This window comes from Coturnix japonica, chromosome 5 (assembly GCF_001577835.2).
Source record: "Coturnix japonica isolate 7356 chromosome 5, Coturnix japonica 2.1, whole genome shotgun sequence".
NCBI classification, from domain to species: domain Eukaryota; kingdom Metazoa; phylum Chordata; class Aves; order Galliformes; family Phasianidae; genus Coturnix; species Coturnix japonica.
The window spans coordinates 40,054,451-40,077,096 of NC_029520.1; the positions used below are offsets into that span (position 1 = coordinate 40,054,451).

A 22,646-nucleotide genomic window follows, 5' to 3' on the forward strand; every position below is an offset into this window, starting at 1 on the left:
TCTTGTAAATGGGCATTTAGAAAAGTTAAAGTAATTTACCAAAACAAAGTATAACTGTACAAAAGCAAGTAACAGATCAGAGTTAAAAACAGAACAAACTGAAATATGCAGAATGTTTGAACCAAGACGGCCCCAAAAATAAAGACACATTCACTTGTGCCACCTTGCCAATAACCTCTGTACTACATACACAATGGCATGATACAGAGAGAATAAAAAAATCATTTTAATGTTCACAAAAACATTTTCATTTGTAGTAGCAATTGGAGATTTTGCAGCAAACTAAAGCATGCTATAGTGGTTTAAAAAAAAAAAAACAAAAACAAAACAAAAAAACACCTAGAAGATGCCACTTCTGTATGCAGCAAAGCGCAAGAAAATGGTACTTTTAGTAATCTCTGTTTTAAGCAGTGACCATACCAGTAACTTACATGCAACAAAACTAGCATAACGCTTTTATTTTCCCCCCCCTTAAGTCACAGCAGAGGACTGAAGTTCAAACAGGAAAACCACAAATAAAGGCACTGTTGAAGGCAAACGGTATTTTACTTCCTATGCCCTCCCATACAACCTCCAAATACACAGTACTTAAGTCCACATAAAAAAAAAAAAAACAACAACCTAAAACCATTAAGGAGATATAAGGATAGATTATATATTTGATCATCATACTTTATTTTTCATTAATAAAATAGTTCAGTCCTGAAAAGTACTTACCTAAAATGAGATGAAGCTTTGTATCTGTCTGGAAGGCATAATGCAGTGTGACTAAAAATGGTGACTGCCTAATGTGTTCCAATACTTGTCGTTCTGTCCTTGTGTGCTCAGTTGTTTTGGCTTTTTGAACTATCGTTGCTTTCTTCAGTACTTTCATGGCATACAGCTTTCCAGCATCGTGGCCACTTACTTTCCTTACTAGGAACACTTTTCCATATGCTTAAAAGAGAAGAGCGGGAAGAGAAACAGTTAGACTACAAATCTGGCAGATATCTTTATCTTACTGCTGATTATTAACGTTTCACAATATTTCTCATTTGGTCCTTATTTCAATTATTCTTTATTATGCCAGCACCAAATTACCAAAAGCTCATTTTCAAAAAGCCAACATAGTATTGAGAACATCAGAAATTTAAGTCTGTTCTGGACCTAAAGGAGAAGAAGCCAGGGGAATGCTTTCAAAATCAGTTTCCTGCACACAAGCAGGAAAAAAAGTCACCAGGATCAAAAGACAGTCATTACAGTCATTCCAGACTCCTAAAGCACTGAATCTAAGTGTTCTGTTCACATATTGGTTAAAAAGACACACTACACTGGAGTAACTAGGAAGCAGCAAATACGGAGTTGTTTGTTGTTGTTTTTAAATCAAAATGTTCTTATAGATCAATAAATTTGATGTCTCTACAACACAAAGCTGTAAGAGTAGCAATTCAATTTAGCGCAAACATGAACAAGATAATATGTTAAAGAATCAAGTTACATTTGAAGATGTAATTATTACTTCTATTAATAAATTGCTTAAAGGAATCCTGAAGAAAGGAGCATAATACACCTGACTTATCTAGGTTTCTAAAGTACGTATGTCTCCTTAATCTTAAAAATCTTAAATCTTAAAAACATTACACAATTGCAGTTCAAAGAGGGGGGCTTCCCATCAATTAAGAACACATCAGCAACCCAAAAAATATTAAAAAAAAATAAAAAGGTTAAAAGTAAATATTCAGCTTTTGAGATGAAAAGAGGACACCACAAGAATTTGTCCTGCATGATTCAGTCATATCTAAACTAGAGTGAGGAAGTTAGTGCTAAGTACTACCACAGATATCAAAACTGACTGCTAAAACGGCAGAAACAATATCAAAATAATAAGTAGCTGAATAATAGCGCGGCAGATAAAATTCCAAGCCAGTAAATTAGTAATCCATGTGAAGTAAGATAATCATCAATTGGACATACTTTTCTAACTGTTAAAAATTAAAACTGCCATTACTATAGACACTACAATGACAAACTAGACCTCAATGGCTAGTGATAAGCCTAATGGCAAATAGCATGGGAGACATTTAGCACAGTACATACAGTACTAAAGGGGGAAAACCACACAGCACAAAACCAGAACTCTCTTCTGCTGCAGTATGAAATCTTCATGCATTCCCATCTCCAGTAATGCACACTATTTCAGACCTACTTTCTTCTGCCCCCAGAAATAAAAAGTACAGAAGTTCAAGTTGCAGAGACAAATTACACAGATTATTCTAAGTACAAATAGAACCGAACACAGTCGTCTTATTCAGCCTGACAAAAGTAGAATACTGGAGACGCTAAAAAGTTAATCCAAAAACCTGCAAGAGGGTAAGCAAAGAACTATTTTTCATTATTTCTACAAATAAGTTAAAAAAAAAAAAAATCATCAGGTATCAAAACTAAGAATCACACAGCACAAATATTCAAATAAGCTTTGAAATCTCTGCCGCATCATGTTACAGATGCCAGAAGCGTAGATGACTTCAAAAAGATTATATAAATCCTCAATGGAGAGGAATTTACAGAAAGTATTGCAGAACACACACAGTCTCCAGCTCAGGCAGGCCCCAAGCTGCAGCCTGCTACAGGCGCATGAACAAACCATCACTGCATGCCTCTCCATGTTCTTCCAGAGTCACGAGAGACAGAGCCCTGAGCCAGCAGGGTGTTTGGCATAACCCTTGAGGGGCCATTATCATCACATCACATTCCCAAAGAGAGCCCTGAAGCATCTCAAAGCTATAAATGCACTACATAGAATACAGCGTCCTGATGGGAGACACTGATCTTTAACCATGCTGCATAGCAGATACAGCTCCAAAAACAAAAGTGTGCAAACCTAGTTTTTTCCTAGATAGGTAAAAGTACTGATTTACCAAAAGAAATACTTCATTTTTATCTCTACTTGTTAAGAACAGCAGGAAAAAAAACAGAATAGGTTAATTTAAAGCCTTATCTGATACAGGTGATGGATATGAGACAGCAGGACATTTCCTCTGCTCCCCCCCCCCTCCCCCGCCCCAAAGACATTCAGTATTACACAGCACTACCCAGCTTCTGCTGCAGTTCTTCTGTAGTGAGCCTGTAAGTTGGACTCAGCATCCAAAGCTGGTCATCAAGAAACAGGACCTATAAGACCACCACAGGAAAAAGGGTATGGGCCGTAAATCCTCTCATGATGTACAGGGACAAATGATTTGAATCGAAGTTGTACGTATCACTTCTCACGTTATTCACCTATTTTCCAATACTGAATGCTGAATTATTTTTAGCATCTGAAAAAACAGGTACTACAATTGATAGGATTGCTTTTAAAGAAAACCAAACCAAACCCCAAACCAACACAACTGCTTCCACAAATGCTATTTACGTCTGTTTGAGTTACTACTCAAAAAAAAAGAAAATTAAGATATTTTCTCAACATCCAAAATCCAGCATGAAGAATGGCTTTAGCTTGTTTCTCAACTGCTTAAGGGAACAGGCCCAACTCTCACTGATTTCCAGCTGGAGCAAGATCTTTAACTTCCTTCTGTCTCTTTAAAAAGCACAGGCTACAGCAGTGTGACACAGAAGCTTACCTATGTTCCCAGGATACAACAGGTCTACCAGAAATGTTGGAGAATGTTAGGTTACATGAAATTAATTGAAAGCCTCTGCATTTTAACAGTTAGCTATATTTACTGATTGTACCTTAATGCATCTCAAGCGGCAGCACACCAGTATTGTATTAACCACATGCTTCTACAGCTTTAAATAAAGCGTATAAGAAAATTATCCAGTAAACGTATGAGCTACACAGAAGTCCCTAAAAACTATACCAGTGTTAACTTAAAAGAATCTGCAATACAGAGCTTTACCATGGTATACATTTCTTCAGGAATCTGAAAATGACTGACAGCACAACGAAGCTTCTCAATAGTTTCATGAGGATAAACCTTAAGTAGCACTATTTTAATCAAATGACTCATGACATATTCAACACCAGTGCCACCATAAGAAACCTACTTAAAAAAGACAGCACTGTTGCAGCCATGTGAGTGGCAGCAAGGAGAAGGTATGTGAGCTTATGGCAAGAATGCTCTTACCTGGTAATCTTATTTCAGAAAAGCTTTTTATCTCTCTCAAAGGACCACATTTTGTTGTTCATCCTCATAAAAATACTCGAGACGTATACTAATTTAAGGCAGAAATAGTTAGTCAGCAATACAGTCCCCACAGGGAATCACACATATGCAGACACCAAATATTTGATCCCAAAATTAATTAAAAATGTATTAAATTAGAGAAGAACTAAAAGACTACATGAAGTATGCATAAATAAACTGTATAGGACTGATTCTTATGGTTTATTAAGTGGAGCAAGACAAGTAATGAAGGTGATGGCACATTGATATGGATATCAGCCCTTATACAAACAGGGGTTAAGACTTCTTTTGATAAATACCTTTTTCACAAGTACATAGTCATACATACTACTGTATGTAACAATTCAGCAAGTAATTAGAATATTCATTTATTGAAAGCCAATGAACTAGAAACATTTTTGTTTCTGTCATAAAGCCATTACATCACGCCAGCTAATTCTAACACCAAAAAAAGAAAAGGAGCAATTCCTACTGTTTATAGCACACAATTGTTTTTGTGCTCTTTTAAATCCACTAAAACTTGATATTCATATACAGAAAAGCTTAAAGTAGTATTTTTTAAGTGCTAACACAAGGAACGCTTCTTAAATTACATTTTTACTGTCAGTGTAAGAACAAACATGATACAGCAGTAGCAAAAGGCTCAGAGGAACAAGATATCTAATATATGAATACATTTCACTATTCCTGTATGAACACGTGCCTTATGACCAATTTCCTCTGAACTTCTTGTTGTTGACAGTGCATAAATTAATATAATTAAACAATTCTGAGGCAGAACTCCTACTGCACAGAAACTTGTCCTCAGGCATTGAAAATCAGGATTCAGCAAAGACAGAATGGCATCCTGCTCTAGCAACTAAAAAAAAACAAATTGTAAGAAAAACAACAAAACAATAAAGAGCCAAGCAAAAACCTCAAAGATTGGACAACAGCATTATGAAGAAGCATCCTCAGTTCTCACTGTCCACCACTAAATAACCAAAGACAATGCATTCTCTGCCATCTTTCCTTAAATATCAGACACACAACAGTCTGTAATGGACTTTTCTCAACAATATTAAAAACAAGTTCCTTGTTCCATTAAGCAGCCAAGGGAACCACAGTAAATACGAAAGGTGAAAAGCGGTAAAGAGGGTAAGCTGCACCTTAGGAAGTACTACCTACCAACATGTTGCTTCTGTGGCATGTTCTCTTTGGATTTATTCGCTTCACTTTGCTTAACTTTAAAAAACTAAATGCTGTTCTGCTAAACAGGCATTGCATACTATGCCTAACTTTTTAGCTTTAATTTTTAATTCCCTTTCAGAAAGTTCTGAAATGAAATCTCTCATTAGTCAGATAATCTACCAGTGGATAAACTTCCCTCATTTAGCACTGTTACCAAAACCGAATTATTTTTTCCAAACCTTCTTTGAAGGCACTGCATGCTCCTGGAGTCTGATCAATTAACTGATAGCTGCCTGGATCATTTTTATACTGCCTTCTTGAAAGCAGGACTGTATTTATTATTCTTCTCCAATTAGGCTGAATGACTTCTGACTCATTAGTTTCAGTACAAATCTTTGCTACTCATCTCCAATTTCACATCCCAGTTCTTTCAGAATTCTCTGATGGATGAATGGGATTAAGCTGTCCACGCATCAGGTTCTTTAAGTGAACACTGTTCCTTTTTTTCAGTCTGCTCTTTCAATACAGCAAAATTATTTCCTACTTCTAAACCTAGTCTCCAGTCAGCCATCCCACTTTTCATTCTATATACCTGATAGCTGTCTGAAGTAAAATATCACTTTTAGTTCAGAATTATTTGCAGGCATTCTCTGATTCGGGCTCATTCTTCTGCGTGCAATAAACCCACATCTTTCTTCCTCTTCCTTTTAACCTTATGGAAGAAGAATTTGTTACATTTTCTCCAATATGATTTGAAAGATCCAACTTAATTTCACAATCCTAGCTTCATCTGAACACTCAGACCTCTCAGATGGAACTACAGTATTCCTTTCTCTCTAACAAGGTAATGAGCTGATTATCAAAATCTAACACTGTTCCTACCAACTTATTTTGAATTTATCAGATTTTAAATATTCTCACCATGCAAGCCTGAGATTGAATTCTTTATTTAGATCTTTTGTTTTCCTGGAGAGGCTTTACATCTAGATTTTTTTTTTTTGCTTATCTATCCATTTATTTAAGCATTTTATAATATCAATCATGACTTATAAATGAAAATCTTTGTATTTTCATTGCACCTTTTTAACCAGCTCAGTCAATTTACAGTAGTTAATTCCCTTGAGTTCTTGAAATGAATTTGGATATGTATTAATGATTAGCTAATTTTTTATTTATAGTGTTTAGCCACATAAAATTAATACACTTAAATTCTCATATGTTAGCGATTTCCATATAAGCATTTAATTCCAGATGATTACACAAATAAATATTTTATGTATGACAATTTTATTCTCATTCATCTTCACTGGGAAACTGTAGCTCATACGGCACACCAGATTATTAGGGCTCATGCTCAGCAGCCACGTGCATTCTCCCTTAAGCACAACTGACAGCCTGATTGAGAGTGGCACTTATTGAAATCAGAAGCAGAAACAGTAGAGCAGAAAAGGAAGGAATAATTATGTGTAGAAAAATGTATGACCCTGAACAATGCATTTCTTATTATTACTCTTTCTAATAAACATTTTAGAATGAAGTAAATAAGCCAAGCAGAAATGCATAAACCACTGCAGCCACCTACTATTGTCCCCTTCAGGGCTTTTTGAATTTCTTAGATTAACCTGACAGTTAGATTCTATTGACTGGACAGTTTTCCATGTCACAGGGAAAAAAAAGCTTTTAACTAGATAGGAAGAAGAGCTGGAAACACTAATTCAGTTGGCAGGAAACATGAAAATTCCACATCAGCGAGGTTGTACAGAAACAGATGAAGAAAAGGATTTAAATTAGGACAAAAAAGAAGCTGGAGTATCAAAATGTATATATTACATAGAATAAAGACAAGGCAGAGAAGTCAAGTAAACAGTAATTTGCTCCCAGAGTAGCAAGCATATTATTAATAGTTATATTAACAAGCATATTTCTGTGTTTATTTTGTCCCACTGATGTAATAGGTTACTGATTTCTATTACAAGTTTATTGTCATGATAGCTATTTAACACAATATAAAGGACTCCAATTTTCATTACAGGGCTACTAACTCAGGTTTCCTTGAATTTTCCTATCAGACCGAGGTGAAAAGAGATGGATGTATATGATTTTCTTCTAACACCAAGAAGTAAACTATAACCAGCACACTGCCAATTGTGCATGCAGAAGAACAAAGAGGCACCCAGGAATGCAAAAAGAAAGAAATGCAAATTAAAGAGAAAGTGTGAGATTATCCTAAGCCATAGCATGAAGAAACACTATTTTAAAAATAATTTATTGTATTTTTAACAAATAAACTCTATAAAAAAAACTTAAAAATCAAGATAAATTAACCTTTATTGCCATCATCTGAGAAAACACCACACCAAACCTATGTATGAACTACCATAATTACACATGCTTAAGCCTAGTGTAATTTAGCATATTTTGAGTCTCATCTTTACTTATTACTGTTGCCTCACACCAAAACATTTTAAAATATTGTAATTAGTTAAAAATAATATCTACAGATAACACTTAATATGTCTGGGAGGTTTCAATATATAGCATATATTGAATACATAATACATCTACAACACAGAGTAGTACATCAGCTACTTGGAAAACAGTGCACTCCGCTTAACTCCATAGAGAACAATTTCAAAACAGAAACTCAGCTCTCTTTCAGTATTAACTGTATTGCAGTAATACCTCAAAGCTCACATCAGGATAAGGCTTTTCAACTGCCAGAATAAAGATAGCTCTCGCCTAAAAATAGAGCAACAAGTAAACAGAAGCCATGAGATGCCCCTCTTCTTTTTTCTCCAATTTGTTCCCAAACACACAATAGTAGCTCTTTTGTCACTATGAATCAATTTGTCTAGTGACATCAACAACCACGCATGTCTTCAACTCCATAGAACTTACAAGTAAAAGAATAGAGCAGTTCCCAGAACTTTTCCTTCTCCCCCCACCCCCAAACAAAACAAAACAGCTCTGCCATCTCATCCATATTTTCACAGTGGCAAGTCACTAATGGAAAGACAAGGGCTGCTTGGACAAGTGCTTAGGTCCCAAGAGCCACCCTGCCACCACAATCACCCCACACCACTTGAATAATTGAAACACTTCAAATTTCTGAAAACTATCATTTCTCATCACCTTTCCCCCAGAAGTTAAAAGCCATCTAAATAACACCTACAGCTTGCACCTCAGCCGACAGGCAGTTAATCTTAGCAGAATGGCATTTTAGCTTCACCAGAATTAGGATGCCAACACACAGATAAAACTTGAATATACATTGAAGAAAACATCCTCCATACTTATTCTCATGGAATAAAAACCACAGAACAAATTAATTCTGACTTACTTTTCAATACAAAAGCATACAAACACCCTCTGATGACCCCTGATGAGCAATCCTAAGGATGACAGCAGAAATGCAGACGAGTAGTTTTGGACAACAGAGGCCACATATTAATTGAGGCTGACTCTTTTAGGGTGTAATTTAATGCTAGTCTCCAAAGACAGACTGCCATTCCGAACACTCCTGAAATGTTGTGATTATAGATAGTTTTCTTCATGCTCTTTACCATTCCCTCAAGCAAGCACATATTCTGGTACAAAGAACTGAAGTAAGAGCAGTCCTATTCATTTCTTCAATCTCGATCCAAGTATGAGAACAAGAAATTACAGGCCTGAACAGGACCCTCACAACTCCCAGTACAACACAGTTAAGATCTTGCAGCAAAGTTTGAATGCAAACAGTTGTTTAGATTATTTTATTAATAACAGCTTTGATAAAATAATCTCTCTGCTACAGACACTGCAAGGGAAAAAAGCAACGCATGATGCACAGGAGAAAAATACGTTAAGTAAGACAGCTAAATATACTGACTGACTGCATATCCACGGATATTTCACATGCAGCAGATACTCTGCAAGATCTACCACATTTGGATTTCCATGCTTAAGATGGAGTGCTTGAACAGCGATTCTCCTTAATAATAAAGAAATTCTAGAACTGCCTTATTTAAAAAAAAAATAATGCAGAGGGTTACAAAGGGGGTTTTATGTTATTATAATAACAGGACCAGAGTAGACTTGTAAAAGTTCTTAGTAGTTCTGTAATAGTAGCCCTGATACTCCCAAAAAAACCCAAACCCTCACAGTAGAGCACTTCAAGATCATATTAGACAACTGGCCAATTTCATACTCCAGCTTGTTCTGCTCTATTAATTCAATAAAGAGGAGACAGACTTTTCTGACCGTAACAATCAGAATTATGTTGAAAACTGAGATAATGTTTTGTTGACAATATTTAAATATTTAAAATGTTTAAAGAATATTTAAATATATAAATATATAATAAATACAAATCCATATAAATATATAATAAAAATATTTAAAGAAATGCCTAGCACTGGTATATCCCATTGTGAAATAACACACCACCCATTCAGAAACCTGCAAGAATGAGAGCAATATTTGCTTATTGCAATTCCCAGAATGCTTCTCAATAGGAACTGAAACATCCTCAGCAAGAATGCCTAGGTTACAGAATCTGCCAAGAACGATGCAAGTATGACTGACAGTGTGTTGGGGCAAGCAGTGAAAGGACCTCTTCAAGGCCACTACAGCCCTATTCCCAGGGATTCCACACCACGCAAACACTGAAATTTCAGATGGTCATTTTCTAGACAAAGAGAACTTGCTCCCCTAACCCTGATGATCTTAATATTTCTTAAGGACATATCTCAAGCTACTACTAAAATTACATATTAAAACAATGCAACATGGATTTCCTAAATAAAACACAGTGCTTCCTACAGAACATCCCTTCAAGGTACTCAAGGTATCCTTGGCTTTCTGAAGGCTGCATAGATCTTTCAGTCAGTTCTTGGCATAATCTGAAGCCCACTCAGAGCATGTTTCTGGAGCAACCTGACTACTAGAGCATGACAAAGACAGACAGATGTGCTGCCTTTGTGTTCTTCACATACACAAATATTCAAGTTTTCTTGTCCCCTATCACCAACTACTGAAATTGAACAGCAAGAGTTCAGTTGTGAAGCTTTTTAAGTTAAAAAACGAACAAACAAACCTTCAGAAGTAGAAAAATACAATAAAAATACAATGTCAGTGATCTAATGGCATAATAAATTTATAAAGAATCTGCATAATTTAAGAGTGATCATCAAAAATCTTTGCTCCTTTTATAGCAGTAATTTGTGCAATTATAGTGTCACTGCTAGCTGCTAATATGTAAATATGCTAGAAATAATAAAAGCCATCACATTTAGTCTGCATGCATGCCTGTGAACATCCTTTCAACAAAGGGGAAACAAAGTTTTAGGGCTGTCAACATTGGACACGTTGCTTACTACAGAAAGTAATCAATCCTACAGCATCCTACCAATCTCCAACATCATACTAAAGACCACAGTAAAACAGTGAGCATTTTCAATCTTACAAACTACTGGAACCTGACTACAACAGTTAAAGACAAGTAGAATCCATGTTAAAGCATACAGTTGGACTAGAAAATTCTACTCTATAGAAATCCATCAAAACAGAGTTGGAAAATTTAATGAAATTATCAAGTTCGTGTCTTCACTTAGATCAGATTTTTCACAAAGTGTATTAAACCTTTACAAGTTATTATTATTTTGAAAGCATATCTTCGGCAGATACTTCAAGCTGCAGTATCTGACCTCTAACTTTGCTCTATGTTTGCTGGAAATCAAAGCATCTTCATAAAGAATGTTCCAGTTACCAAAAACTACACCTAAGAGTAACGCTCCCAACATTCAGTTTATAACAACAATGCATCTTACCCCCAGTTCCAAGGACTTTCAAGAGTTCAAAGTTCTCAATGCCAACTTTCTCCGCATGGCCTGTCAAATTTGCTGAAGGAAAAAAACAAAACAAAACCACACATCAGATATGCAATACATTGAAACATCATATTCTCATAAGCTTCAGTAAAAATAAGTTAGCAGCTGAATGCATTAAAAGGACATTCCAGCAGCACACTGTACTATAGTTTGGAAAGTAAGGAAGAACAATATTTTTTGTCCTCATAGAACTCTCACTGAAACCCATCTAGTTCAAACTTCTGCTCAGGTGCCCATTAACAGCTCCAGTGGCCAATATCCACAACCTCCACTGGGCAAGCTGTTCCAGGCATTCATCCACACCAACAAGAACGTATTCTTTCACTAATACATAATAGGCATTTCTCATGTTTCAGAGGGTACCCATTATTTTTCACCCTACCAACATGCACCACTGAGAAACAACCAGAACTGCTTTCTGTGTAATCTTTAACTGTATACTTCCAGAAAGCAATCATATCTTTCCTTAATCCTAACATCCTAAATATTATCATGATCCTGGATTACATGGCATTTAAGGTGATGTAAACAGAGCTCCAATGACAATTCATTTATTTAACACAGAATTATTAAATGTACAAAGACACTTTGCTATGACTGAAAGGGCAAGACCTTGAATGTACATGGCCAACACATTTGGAAAAACCTAAGCTGAAACAAAGGTTTTTCACTGCCTGGGGAGTCTGGGAAAAAAGACTGTTGTACTATGGAGTACATGTTTGTACTCCATACCACTGAGGATATTTTGTCTAACATTTTTCTTAGCAGGGAAACAAAGAGCCCTATTTTTATTTTTTCACTAAGCTGATGAAAGAAAGTCTGAAGTAGCTCCAATTCTTTCCATCTCTCATTCCTACCATAATATTAGCCATCCACTTCTATTAACATGATGGCAGCACATGCAATAAAGCTGCTCAGTGAAATTATACAGATTAAAAGTAGGAAGCCAGAAAAGTAAAGAAGTTTGATTTTCCAAGCCAAGTTCAGCTCATGATCCACTTTTTAACAAGCAGCTGCATAAACAGTTTTACTAGCACAATTAGGGATGCAGTATCAAGAACCAGAAGCTGCGTACATGTCATGACTGCTAAAAGAAAACCTCATAGTAACTAAAGGCTGGTTTTAGGGGAAAAAACTAAACTTCAGAAAGACATCTCTCTGCAAAGAACGAGCAAGCATGAAAAAAACACCACAATAAATGAAAAAGAAAACTCACGACTTATTCCAACAATCCTAGGAATCTGTAAACACACACAAATGCATCCATCGGGGATAGGCTAACAGGGCTCTCATACAAAGCACTGGTGAAATCTCATCTGAAATACCATTTTCAATTCCTAACATCCATTTTCACAAGGGATTAATCAAGCTTGGAATAAGCACAAAACGCTTAAAATTAACAGAAGATCAAAAAAAAGCCTGAAAACTTTCAGGATTTCCTCTCTTGCATGAGTAGAAGTACATGACAACTGCAGATGTGAGCACATCTACAAGCTACCCTAATATTACATGTAATAAGAAACAAATCATAGAGAAATTATTCTTGAACTGATCACAAAAGTAGCTATTAAAGTACAAAAATACATGTGGTAGGCAAGATTTAGTGCCAGAACCATTTACAAGTCAGTGGATTAACATGCACCACATGAACTGAACAGAAGCTTGCCATACTATTAGCAGCAAGTGCTACATTGCAGTAATTGCTGACGTCAGCAGTATGGATACTGTACCCATCTACCAAGAGTGAGGCAGACCCAGACTGAGTATATATCTACATAGGTTGCTCTGGAAGTCACTGAAGAAATTCAAGACAGAACTTCTCTAGACTCCAGCTAAATGAATGCTGAACTCAGAACAGTTAGAACTTTTTCACTTTACCATCCTGATTTCAAACTTCCACTATGCAGTATTCCAGAAAGCTTTCTACCATCTCATACACTTGTAGTGCTGTCAGCAGAAGGCTTTTCAATTAAACACTCTTCTAGAATCCACAAGAGTCATTTAACAATGCCGTGTTCTTGGAACCATGTAAGAAAACAGAATGGAACACAAAGAAACACTGCATCTCCAGTGACATGCTGATGATCTGTAATGCTGGCTATAGTCTTAGAAATGGATAAAGTCCCAAACTCTGTTCATTAATCTGAGTTATACCTTAAACTCATTTTAATTTCCATTCCATATTAAATAACAGTAGTGAAATGTTTTCCACTGCCATGACATTAGGCAGTAAATAGATGAATGATAACTCATTTATGTACTTGTTACAATGTGAACCATTGTTTTGCACTGTGAACCACAGTTCTGCACTCTCCACTTAATCCCATTTTACTTCCATTTTGGACATTTAGTTGCTTTAGAAAACTGATGAAATGTCTTGAAAGTTATTGTAATCTCACTTTTACAACAGAAGTGGAAAAGAATATGGTGAAAAATATGCTTATGTGTGATAAGAACCCCCTCTCATTCTGTTGGCATTATACTGAAGAAAAAGGACATCCCTCAAGACCAGGCAGCCAAAGGTGCTGCGTAACACATGGAGGCATGAGAGGACACTAGGAATGTAGAGATTCCGAGAATGACTCCCCATAATGAAGGCAGCAATACTGTCCTCAATCTAAAATAAATCGAAACACTAATAATACATCTTCAGAGGTGCAGAATAAGATCAGTTCCTAAAGCACTCCTCCCAACACTGTCATGTCTGGTAACAGCCTCAGTCCCTCTAAAGTCATTACCCAACAACTGCAAGCTGAAGAGCTTGTAGTGCCCATGACATTCTTTCCAATGACATCACTAAAACAGCTCTTTATCACCACTTCCTGAAAGAAGAAGATGCAGCACTTTTTGACACCGAGATGTGGTGCGGCTTCCTCCAAAACTACAACTGCTATTTGATATCTCCTTGAACTGCTCTGAGGAGCACTGCTCCCAAACATCAGTTCTAACATTCACCACCACTCCTAAGGAATCCAAGTGTCCACTGCTGAAGACTTTCCAGAAGAACTGCTTTCAGCAATTAAAAGATAACTGTTCCAAAGAGTTCAAGAGTCCTTAAAGGGCGGTGACAAGAAGGCCTTCATAATCAATGACAGAACGGTGAGAAACCCGTCCCATCCCCAACTCATTGCCACGCTAGCATTACTAAGAGAACATGACCCAACAACTACCTGTACAACCCATACAAAGGTAGGAGTACAACAGGATGTACAGTCATCAGTGAGGCTCCTTCCAGCTGCAGTATCACAGCATCTTAGCATGAGCAATGATGCCATTCAGACACGGAAGCTGCAAACACAGCTCAATTTAAGAGTAAGTACAAGAAAAGCAGCTTTGAAAACAGAATTATTTCTCCATGCCCTTTTTCTTCATTAGCAGATCAGCACAAAGATAGGGAATCAGACTTGGAGATAAAGAAAGTACTGCCCAAGTCAGCAGGACAGCAGTTCCCAACAAACACCATGAAGCTACACATAGCACAGCAGTACAAATGATGCAAGCACAACAGCAAAAAAAACAAAAACAAAAAACAGACACATAGTAAGCTCACACAATACATTGAAGGAAACAAGCTATCTGCATAGGTACCCAATCAGGAAAAGTTCCTATTGACACATTTCCTACAGTACATAATTGACAGTATCTAGCATTGGGTCAACACAGCAAGGAGAACACAGAGCTGAAGGTGATGGCAAAATGCAACACATCAATCTAGAAACAAGGAAACTGACTAGAAGGAGAGGCCAGACAAAGGCCATCCATGAAAAACAAAGAGGAAACAATGGTGTTGGTCTCAATTATCACCTTTGATAAACACAAATGTCTAGAAAGACATGCACTGAGAAGGCAAACCACATGCAGAGACACCAAAGCATGAAGCAGAATACATTCTATTCTCAGCTCCCAGAAGCAGAGCAGTCTATTTGATTCTGGAATCAGGACAAAATGCTTCTATTTGATGGAGTACCTCCAGATGACAAAGGAATTAGCACTATCACCTACATTGCACTTGAACTTTGAGATGGCCCAGCGTGAACTGCGTAAGATAGTAGAGCTGAATGACTACTGACTTACTCAGAGCGAACAGGGCTGTTTTTCCTTAAGGTTAAGCAAAACTTGCATACTATTGGCAGAGGAAGGAGGGGAGAACAAAAAAAAGCAACCAATAACACAGTACATAACATAAGCTTCACAACTGCTATTCATTAGATGATAATAAAAACACATCTAGGATACTGTACTAGTTTTCTGTTATACACACATATATATATGAAATTACACCTTGGTTTGTAACTCGTTTCAACAACTGAGATCTGCTGTGAAGACAAGTGATCCCACAGTCATTCCAATCTGAAAGACTATCACCAACTAATAATTATCAGGCCACTGAACAAAAGTTCCATCTAATCAGTACAAGGAACCATCTTATAAACTTAAGATCAAATTCTCAAAGGGCAGCTATGAAAAACAGTTCTTGAGGTGATTTAAAAAAAGCAAAAATAAGACACAGACACAGTACAAACTCATGTTGAAGAAGGAAAACTGCAGCTTATGCTACTCTGAGCTCTAGAATTACAACTGAGATAACTGTGGTAACAACCATTCATCCACTATAACATCAGGTGTTTAAGAGATCATCTGAGCTGAAAAGTATTCAGGTTTTGAAAGTTGTTGATCCCAGTCCAGTAGGCCTGGAAACCAAAGCTTTGCACAGCCAAAGATGACAAAGATCTTCTGAAGTATTAGCTAAGTGTCAAACAGCATGTGGAAATTCAGAAGTACAAAATACTGCAGGAAAGACAACAGAAAGCAATCACTGCCACTATTATCATAGATTGAAGCCATAGAACTCTGAGACAACATAGTTGCTATTTGTATATCAGAAGCTGAAATAAATAAATAAATAAATGCGTTGATAACTGAGATTAATGACCCAAACTCACAGTAGTTTGGGCTGGAAAATGTTCCATGTTAAAATCCATTTGCATTCATCAGCAGAAGCTATTACAGAAGTGATTTTGCTATGAGGTCTGTCATTACTGTACGATGAATCACTATGAGGTCACCAAGATTCAGACCAGAAGCATCTCACGGTGAGCAAGCTCAACGTGCAATAACAATATACACCATGTAACAGCTAAGGAAAAAAAGTTAGGTAACATGATTGTAGAAACCTTATTCATTAACAAATACCAGAGTTGGAACAGCCAGATCCAAGAGATATCTAAAGACGATGCATGCCTTTTTAAACCAGAGATGATAACCAAGAACAAGGTATGAATGAAATCTGGCCTTCTCTATCAACAGAGATCAGCACACCACTTAAAACAAACAAATAAAAACACTCACCATAGCCCATGACTGAAGTGGGAACTCTTGAGACAGCGTTCAAGTAATAACATAGGTTAAGTATTAACAAAAAAGTAACTGAAGTTTTGGTGGAAGGTGTTTACATACTGGCTTTGACAAAAGGCAGGAAAGCTCAAGAATTATCTTCAGAACAATCCTCTTTCAGGTGAAACTTTCATGACTTTCATGACTAACTGTTCAAGCCAGCATAAAACATGTAATCCCAACGGATCCCAAAACAAGTACGACAACTGTAGTATAAAACCTCCATGAAGCAGGTCATCTGCCTATGGACAGAGGATGTCAGAAGCATGATTGTCTTCTAAGTGATCACAGAAGAGTTTGTACCTCATCATTAGGACTACAGAATGATACAAATAAAGAATGTTTACCAGAAAACAAATTACACCAAGCAATGAAGGAGATCCAACCAGAATATTTACATCAAGATCTGCAATGAAGGAGATCCAACCAGAATATTTACATCAAGATCTGCAAAGATCTCACCTAAGGTATACAGGCTCTTACAGAAGATTAATCAGCTCTGTCGAGTGCTTTCTGAACTGTTTCTTAAATAAGATCCTAAAGCGCAGTGATTCCACAAAGAGTAAAATTCAACCTCTAAGTGGTATTAAGGAATATTCATCAACTTCCTCTGTAAAAACTGCCCTTGTGTTTCCCACAGTAACAGTGTTTATATTTTAGTTCTCTAGAAAAGTTGGACTAAAGTAAAAACAATCAGAACTTTGAAACACTCAGTTATTAATATCTCTTGATATCTAAACAGCTTTCAGAACTAATAATCATACAAAGGCAGTTTCTTAAACCAAGTATCATTTTAAAAGTATCTGTAAGCTTCTTTAGGAATGTTTTCTTCTAAAAATAATTAAGAAATAATACTGTGGAGGTGCCAGGTGTGATGCCACAGCAAAGGCTGAATTTAACTCATGATTTCATCTCCTTTTTTAGGCACAGGAATCTCTCTTTACAACGCAATACGAACAAACAATAAGCTATCTTACAGCTACGTATAAACTCATTCTTCTTCAAGTTCTTATTCAAGAGAACTAAGAATTTGTAATATTAAATCCTTCAAACTGTTCTAAGCCTTTCATAACTTACAATTTGGTGTGAAACTATTAGACTCAAGTGGAAACTCCAAATTGTTCTGCCACTAGAACCCTGCAGCCCTTTACTAAATTACTTGTAGGCTTTGCTCACCTTTTCCCTTGCAAGTACGAACTAATGCAAGTTCCTCAGTCCAAAGTTTGTGACAAAAACACTAAGAATCCAGTATCCCCTTCAAAACAGATCTGCCAGAATGAAGAGAACAATAGCTTAAAGCAAATATGTCTATTGCCTATTGCTCATAAGTTTGCCTCAATATCCCAGCTTTGCTCATTTTTGCCTCACACCAGGCAATACAGTATGGTGAGATAGGCAGCCTCCCAGCTAGACACATGCAACAGAGGTTCAGAATCCTTTCTTCTTTTTTTCTTCTTCCCACAAAAAAAAAAATTAAAAAAATTAAATTTTTAAATCAAGATTTAGGAAAGAAGAAAGCAAGAAGAGGAAAATTTCTGTTAGCAGTTTAACTCCTTCTTGCCTTCCTATGTCACAGGTCTTTCCTCTGCCCATACCCTTCCCTGTGTAAATTATTCTCTAACAGGCTCTGCCTGGGAACAGAAAACGTTAAGAGGCGATTGTAATACTTTTTCCACTGTAAATAATACAAAGCTTCTTAGGTCTCCAAAAGAGATGCAAAATTCTGCCAATTCCAAGGTTAGTCTTTACGAATACAGCCTTTCCCCTTACACGGTACAAGAAATGGATCATACTGAAAAATTCGTTTCCTTATTATTTCCACAGGAGAGCTGCAGAGAGTCAAAGACAGTCGCCACTTCCTATCAGTTGACCTTTGGTATGTTTTTTTTTCCTCCTGCTTCCTGTCAAGAGAAGGGGATTCCACTTTCCCCACAAGCTCACTTCCTTCCCAATATAAGGGAAAGAAGACGGCAACTATTCTCAGGTGGCTGAGCTTTGAGTTTCTGTTGGTTTGTGTAACAGCCTCTTCAAAAGAAAAAAAAGAATTGGTTGCCAAATACATTAGGAAAAATAAAAAATAAAAATCAACATTAATTCTGATGTGTTCTAAAAGTCACCACTGTGTCTACAAAACAGCCAACCAAAAGTAATAATCACTAAGTATACGCATGCATACAGTTTATCTAGTAGTAAGTGGAAAATCTGATTCTATGCATCATTAAAATTAAACATACACGCACAGAGCAGTGCCCAAGCATTGCAGCCTAGCAAAGAACACAGCACCTCACAGGCAACCGAGTGCCACAGTTCCTTCCCTATCACAAGAACCCATCTATGTGATGATATTATTTTCTGCAACTGCTTTTTGCTCAAGCAATGGAAAATGAGTCTCAGTGCCCTAAGAATATAGGATATAAAATTAAAATTGACACTAGATGGCAAAAGATGAGATTATAATTTCAAACTGAAAGTTTAAAAGAAGTCAATCCATGACACGATAAGGCTAACAAGTAACTGTTGCTTGGTGCTAAGAAGAACCTCTACAGTGTAGAGATAACACTAAATGCCCTCTAGTTGTGCGTTCTCAAACACCAGCATACTGGCTTGGAGGTAAAAAGCACCTGTTTTATTCTCAAAGACACTAGTTTCATCTTACACCCAAGTTCTATAGTACGTTCACTTACTGACTTGACTGCAGTCAGTTCCAGTCTCCAACCTACTTCATGTTTTTAGAGCAATTACATGACCCAAGTAATTGCAAAGTGCAACTAGAGGTTCACCTGCACTGAGCTGATTTGAATACACAATTCCTCCTACTTTGAATGAGTTTCTGTTATCAAGAGGTTCAAGCAACAACTTCCACTACATGAAAAGGAGACACTCCCTTCTCAAAGAAGCCACTAATTTCTACCATAATAATACACTCTTCCGAAGCACACTGGAGACTGACCTCTTTTTCATCTGCCAACTACTTTTGATATGATACTCTCTAAATCATTCAATTAGTCACAGCGCTAGAAACATCAAAGGAAACACAAAGAGGAAGGGAATCCGGAATCTAAACAAATCACACATTAAGAGGATATTCATGGCACACAACCTCAGTGTTTTAGAGCAACAAAGATTCTTACAGCTACAATTCCCGCTATTAGGAATGCCCTCACCCTCTTTCCCAAATTGAAGTGAAAATAAATGATCGTGCTGTGCATTTTAGAACTGTGGCGGGTTGACCCCAGGCAGCAGCTAAACACCCACACAGCCAGATCGAGGGCAAAAAGAACTAAGAAAAGCATCCCAAGTATCCTAGAGGTTATAAATTATACATTTCTACACAAAAGAGCTGAGGGCAATTTTTCTCCTCAAATTCCCCTATCTTCGTGCATTGCGCAGACACAAGTTCTGAGACGATCTCTATGCCATGCATAGCAATGACACTATTGACATCTTCAGGAGTAGGAGTCTCCCAGGAGTACATGACAGAGCAGCTCCCTCCTCCACCCTAATGTTCCAGAAATAGACGAGCCATTGCTAGAAAGCATTTTTCAAAAAGCAGAGTTTTCTAGATACTTAATAAGAGGGAAAGCAACTGACTCCCATTAAACTGCATTTCGAAAGCTTACAAAAACACAAACAAGCCTGATCTTTCCTTAATTAAAAGTATCAGCGCTTCCTGAATGCATACAGCTTAAAAACCAAGATCAAACCGTGTATTATGCTGTTAGACAGCTCTTTGTCTAGTGTCACTGAACACATTTATTCTTCAAAGTATCTCTAAGTGACTGTCCCACAGGGATATGTGCTGTCTCAATGTCTATAAAAGAAATCTTCAAAGCTAGAGTCCTACATGGAATAATCGCAATCCACGTCCTTTTCCCCTACTTCTTTCTCCCCCACATACTGAAATCTAGCAATAACTAATGAGACAAATATGTATTCCACCATTTCTTTTTCTTGTTGTTGTTTCTGTTCTTCAAAGAAGGAAACCACAGCTTCTTTGCTTTCTGCAGGAAGAGCTTTTTTATTTTTTTAAGCTGCAGTGATAGCTGTGCTCCACTGGGGTACATCCACAGAGCCCCTGGATCAGCGTGACACCGGGACGGGGAGCTGAGCGGTACCGAGGGGACTCCAGCAATAGCACCTGCTGATCCCGAGCGGTGCAGCACAGGACACCAGCTACTTGAGCTGGGGGATGCTCTGCTCAAACTTTTAGGGTGAAAAGCATCCTACAGTCGCTTTTACTTACGGAAAAAAAAGCGAAACGGACGATGAGAGAAAGGGTGGTGGGTTAATAGCTGCGTTACACTGTTAATAAACACAGAGGATACATAAGCCGACTATGCGCTACACACACTTCCGAATACACAGCAAGTCCTGGATTTACTGTAACGTTCAAGTTGCCTGGAAACTTCAGAGGAGCACGAAGCCGCTGTTACAAATACATCTCCCGACATCTCCCGCAGCGCCGCGTACCCGCGGGGTCGGACACGGCCGCGGCCACGTGCGGGGCCGCAGCTCGGGGCCGCAGGAAGGGCCGCGCGGGGCCGGGCCTCACACCGAGCTGTCACCGAAACTACCGCGCCGAGGGCAGCGGAGGGCAGCCCCCCCTCCACGCTGACATTGCCATAAAAGTCAAAAACGCGATTAAGGAAAATCGCGACCCTTATCTGCAAACCTTCACCTCCTTCCAAAGAGTGCAGGAGCAGCGGGGAAGCGGGACGGGAGAGCCCAGCGCGTACAAGTGCGGCCCTAACACTTCTTCAGAAATACCCCGCTGCCATCACGCCCCTCCCCGACACCCCCGGCCCGGCCCCGCCGCCATACCCCACTATACCCCACTATACCCCACTATACCCCACTATACCCCACTATACCCCCCTATACCCCACTATACCCCGCCATACCCCACTATACCCGGCCATACCCTCACCATACCCTACTATACCCCCCATACTCCCACTATACCCCCGCCATACACCATTATACCCCCACTATACCCCGCCATACCCCCCCTGCTCACCGTTTTTCAGCTCGTGTGTGACGGTGAGCATTGGCCGCTCGCTGCCCTGCGCCGATCCCGAGGGCCCCTCCATGTTCTCCCGGGAGGGCGCTCCCCCGCCTCGGCCGCTCCCCGCGGGGTGTGTGTGTGTGTGTGTGTGCGTGGAGGCGGGGGGCGGCTCCCGGCCCCGGGCGGATTTTATTTCCCGGGGACGCTCCGAGGAACGGGAGCCATAGGAGCACGGCGAGGGAGGGAAGGGAGGGGACTGTGCTCCCTCCGCCTTGAGGTGGGGAAGAAGGGCGGGGGGGGGCAGCAAACAGTTAGTAAAATACGGGGCGGCACACACGTAGGCTGCCCTCCCCCGGCCCTCAGACCCGGCCCATGTCCTTGCGGCTCCCCTCCCCCCCGCTCAGCGGTAGGAACGGACTGGAGTGGCTCCGCTCCCGGGATAGGCTGGGGATAGGCTCGGGATAGGCTGAGGATAGGCTGCCGCTGCTGCTGCCGCTGCTGCTGCTGCTGCTGCTGCGGCCGCCGCTCCCTCAGCGCCCCGTCCCCGCCCGCCCCGCGGCTGTTGGGCACTGAACGCTCCTTGCGCCGCCCCCCGCCCTTCCGCCGAGCGCCGCCTCCTCTGATTGGCCCAACGGCTGCGCCAACCGCTGGCCCCGCCCCCCCCGCCATGGCGCTACTCCCTCATCTTGTTTGTAAACATTCCCTCCCGCCTCTACTGGGGGCGGGCCTTGCGTTGCCTAGCGACAAAAGGAGCGCGCTGATTTGTGCACGAGGCTGTCAATCGCCTCCCTGCGCTGCGGGCCGATCCCATCGTATTGAGACGGGAGGGATGTGCAACTTCTCACTCGTCATGGAGGCGGGGGGAGCCGAGCCGCGCTTGGAGGGGGAAGCGGCCTCCGGGCGGCAATGAGCGGGGAGAGGACGCAGGGGAGGGAGGGAGGAGAGGCGGAGGGGTTGGCCTTCCACAAGAAGGCGTGTGCGGGCCCACACGGCACGGCTCGGATGGAGTCATGTTCGCTGCCCACCTCACGCCGGTACGTCCCT

The 22,646-nt window shown here is 39.3% G+C and overlaps 2 protein-coding genes across 7 annotated transcripts in view; one reads left to right on the forward strand and one right to left on the reverse strand.

The window, feature by feature from the left end:
- Window positions 1–22,140, reverse strand: part of RPS6KA5 (ribosomal protein S6 kinase A5) — a 60,251-nt gene extending 38,111 nt beyond the window's left edge. The window contains exons 1-3 of one of the 3 annotated variants that reach the window (XM_015865277.2): window positions 21,615–22,140; window positions 11,144–11,215; window positions 718–936 (exon numbers count right to left, since the gene is read on the reverse strand). In XM_015865277.2, the coding sequence (XP_015720763.1) occupies window positions 718–936; window positions 11,144–11,215; window positions 21,615–21,687 (364 nt within the window). In that variant the 5' untranslated portion in view covers window positions 21,688–22,140. Of the gene's footprint in view, window positions 1–717; window positions 937–4,106; window positions 4,127–11,143; window positions 11,216–21,614 lie in introns of those variants that run through there. The other 2 variants (XM_015865278.2, XM_032444881.1) reach the window with 2 other exon arrangements.
- Window positions 22,141–22,503: 363 nt separating this feature from the next.
- DGLUCY (D-glutamate cyclase) overlaps window positions 22,504–22,646 on the forward strand; it is a 37,997-nt gene continuing 37,854 nt past the window's right edge. For 2 of the 4 annotated variants that reach the window (XM_015865280.2, XM_015865279.2), the window contains exon 1: window positions 22,520–22,636. The gene's annotated coding sequence lies outside the window, so the exon portion shown is untranslated. Of the gene's footprint in view, window positions 22,637–22,646 lie in introns of all 4 variants that reach the window. The other 2 variants (XM_015865281.2, XM_015865283.2) reach the window with 2 other exon arrangements.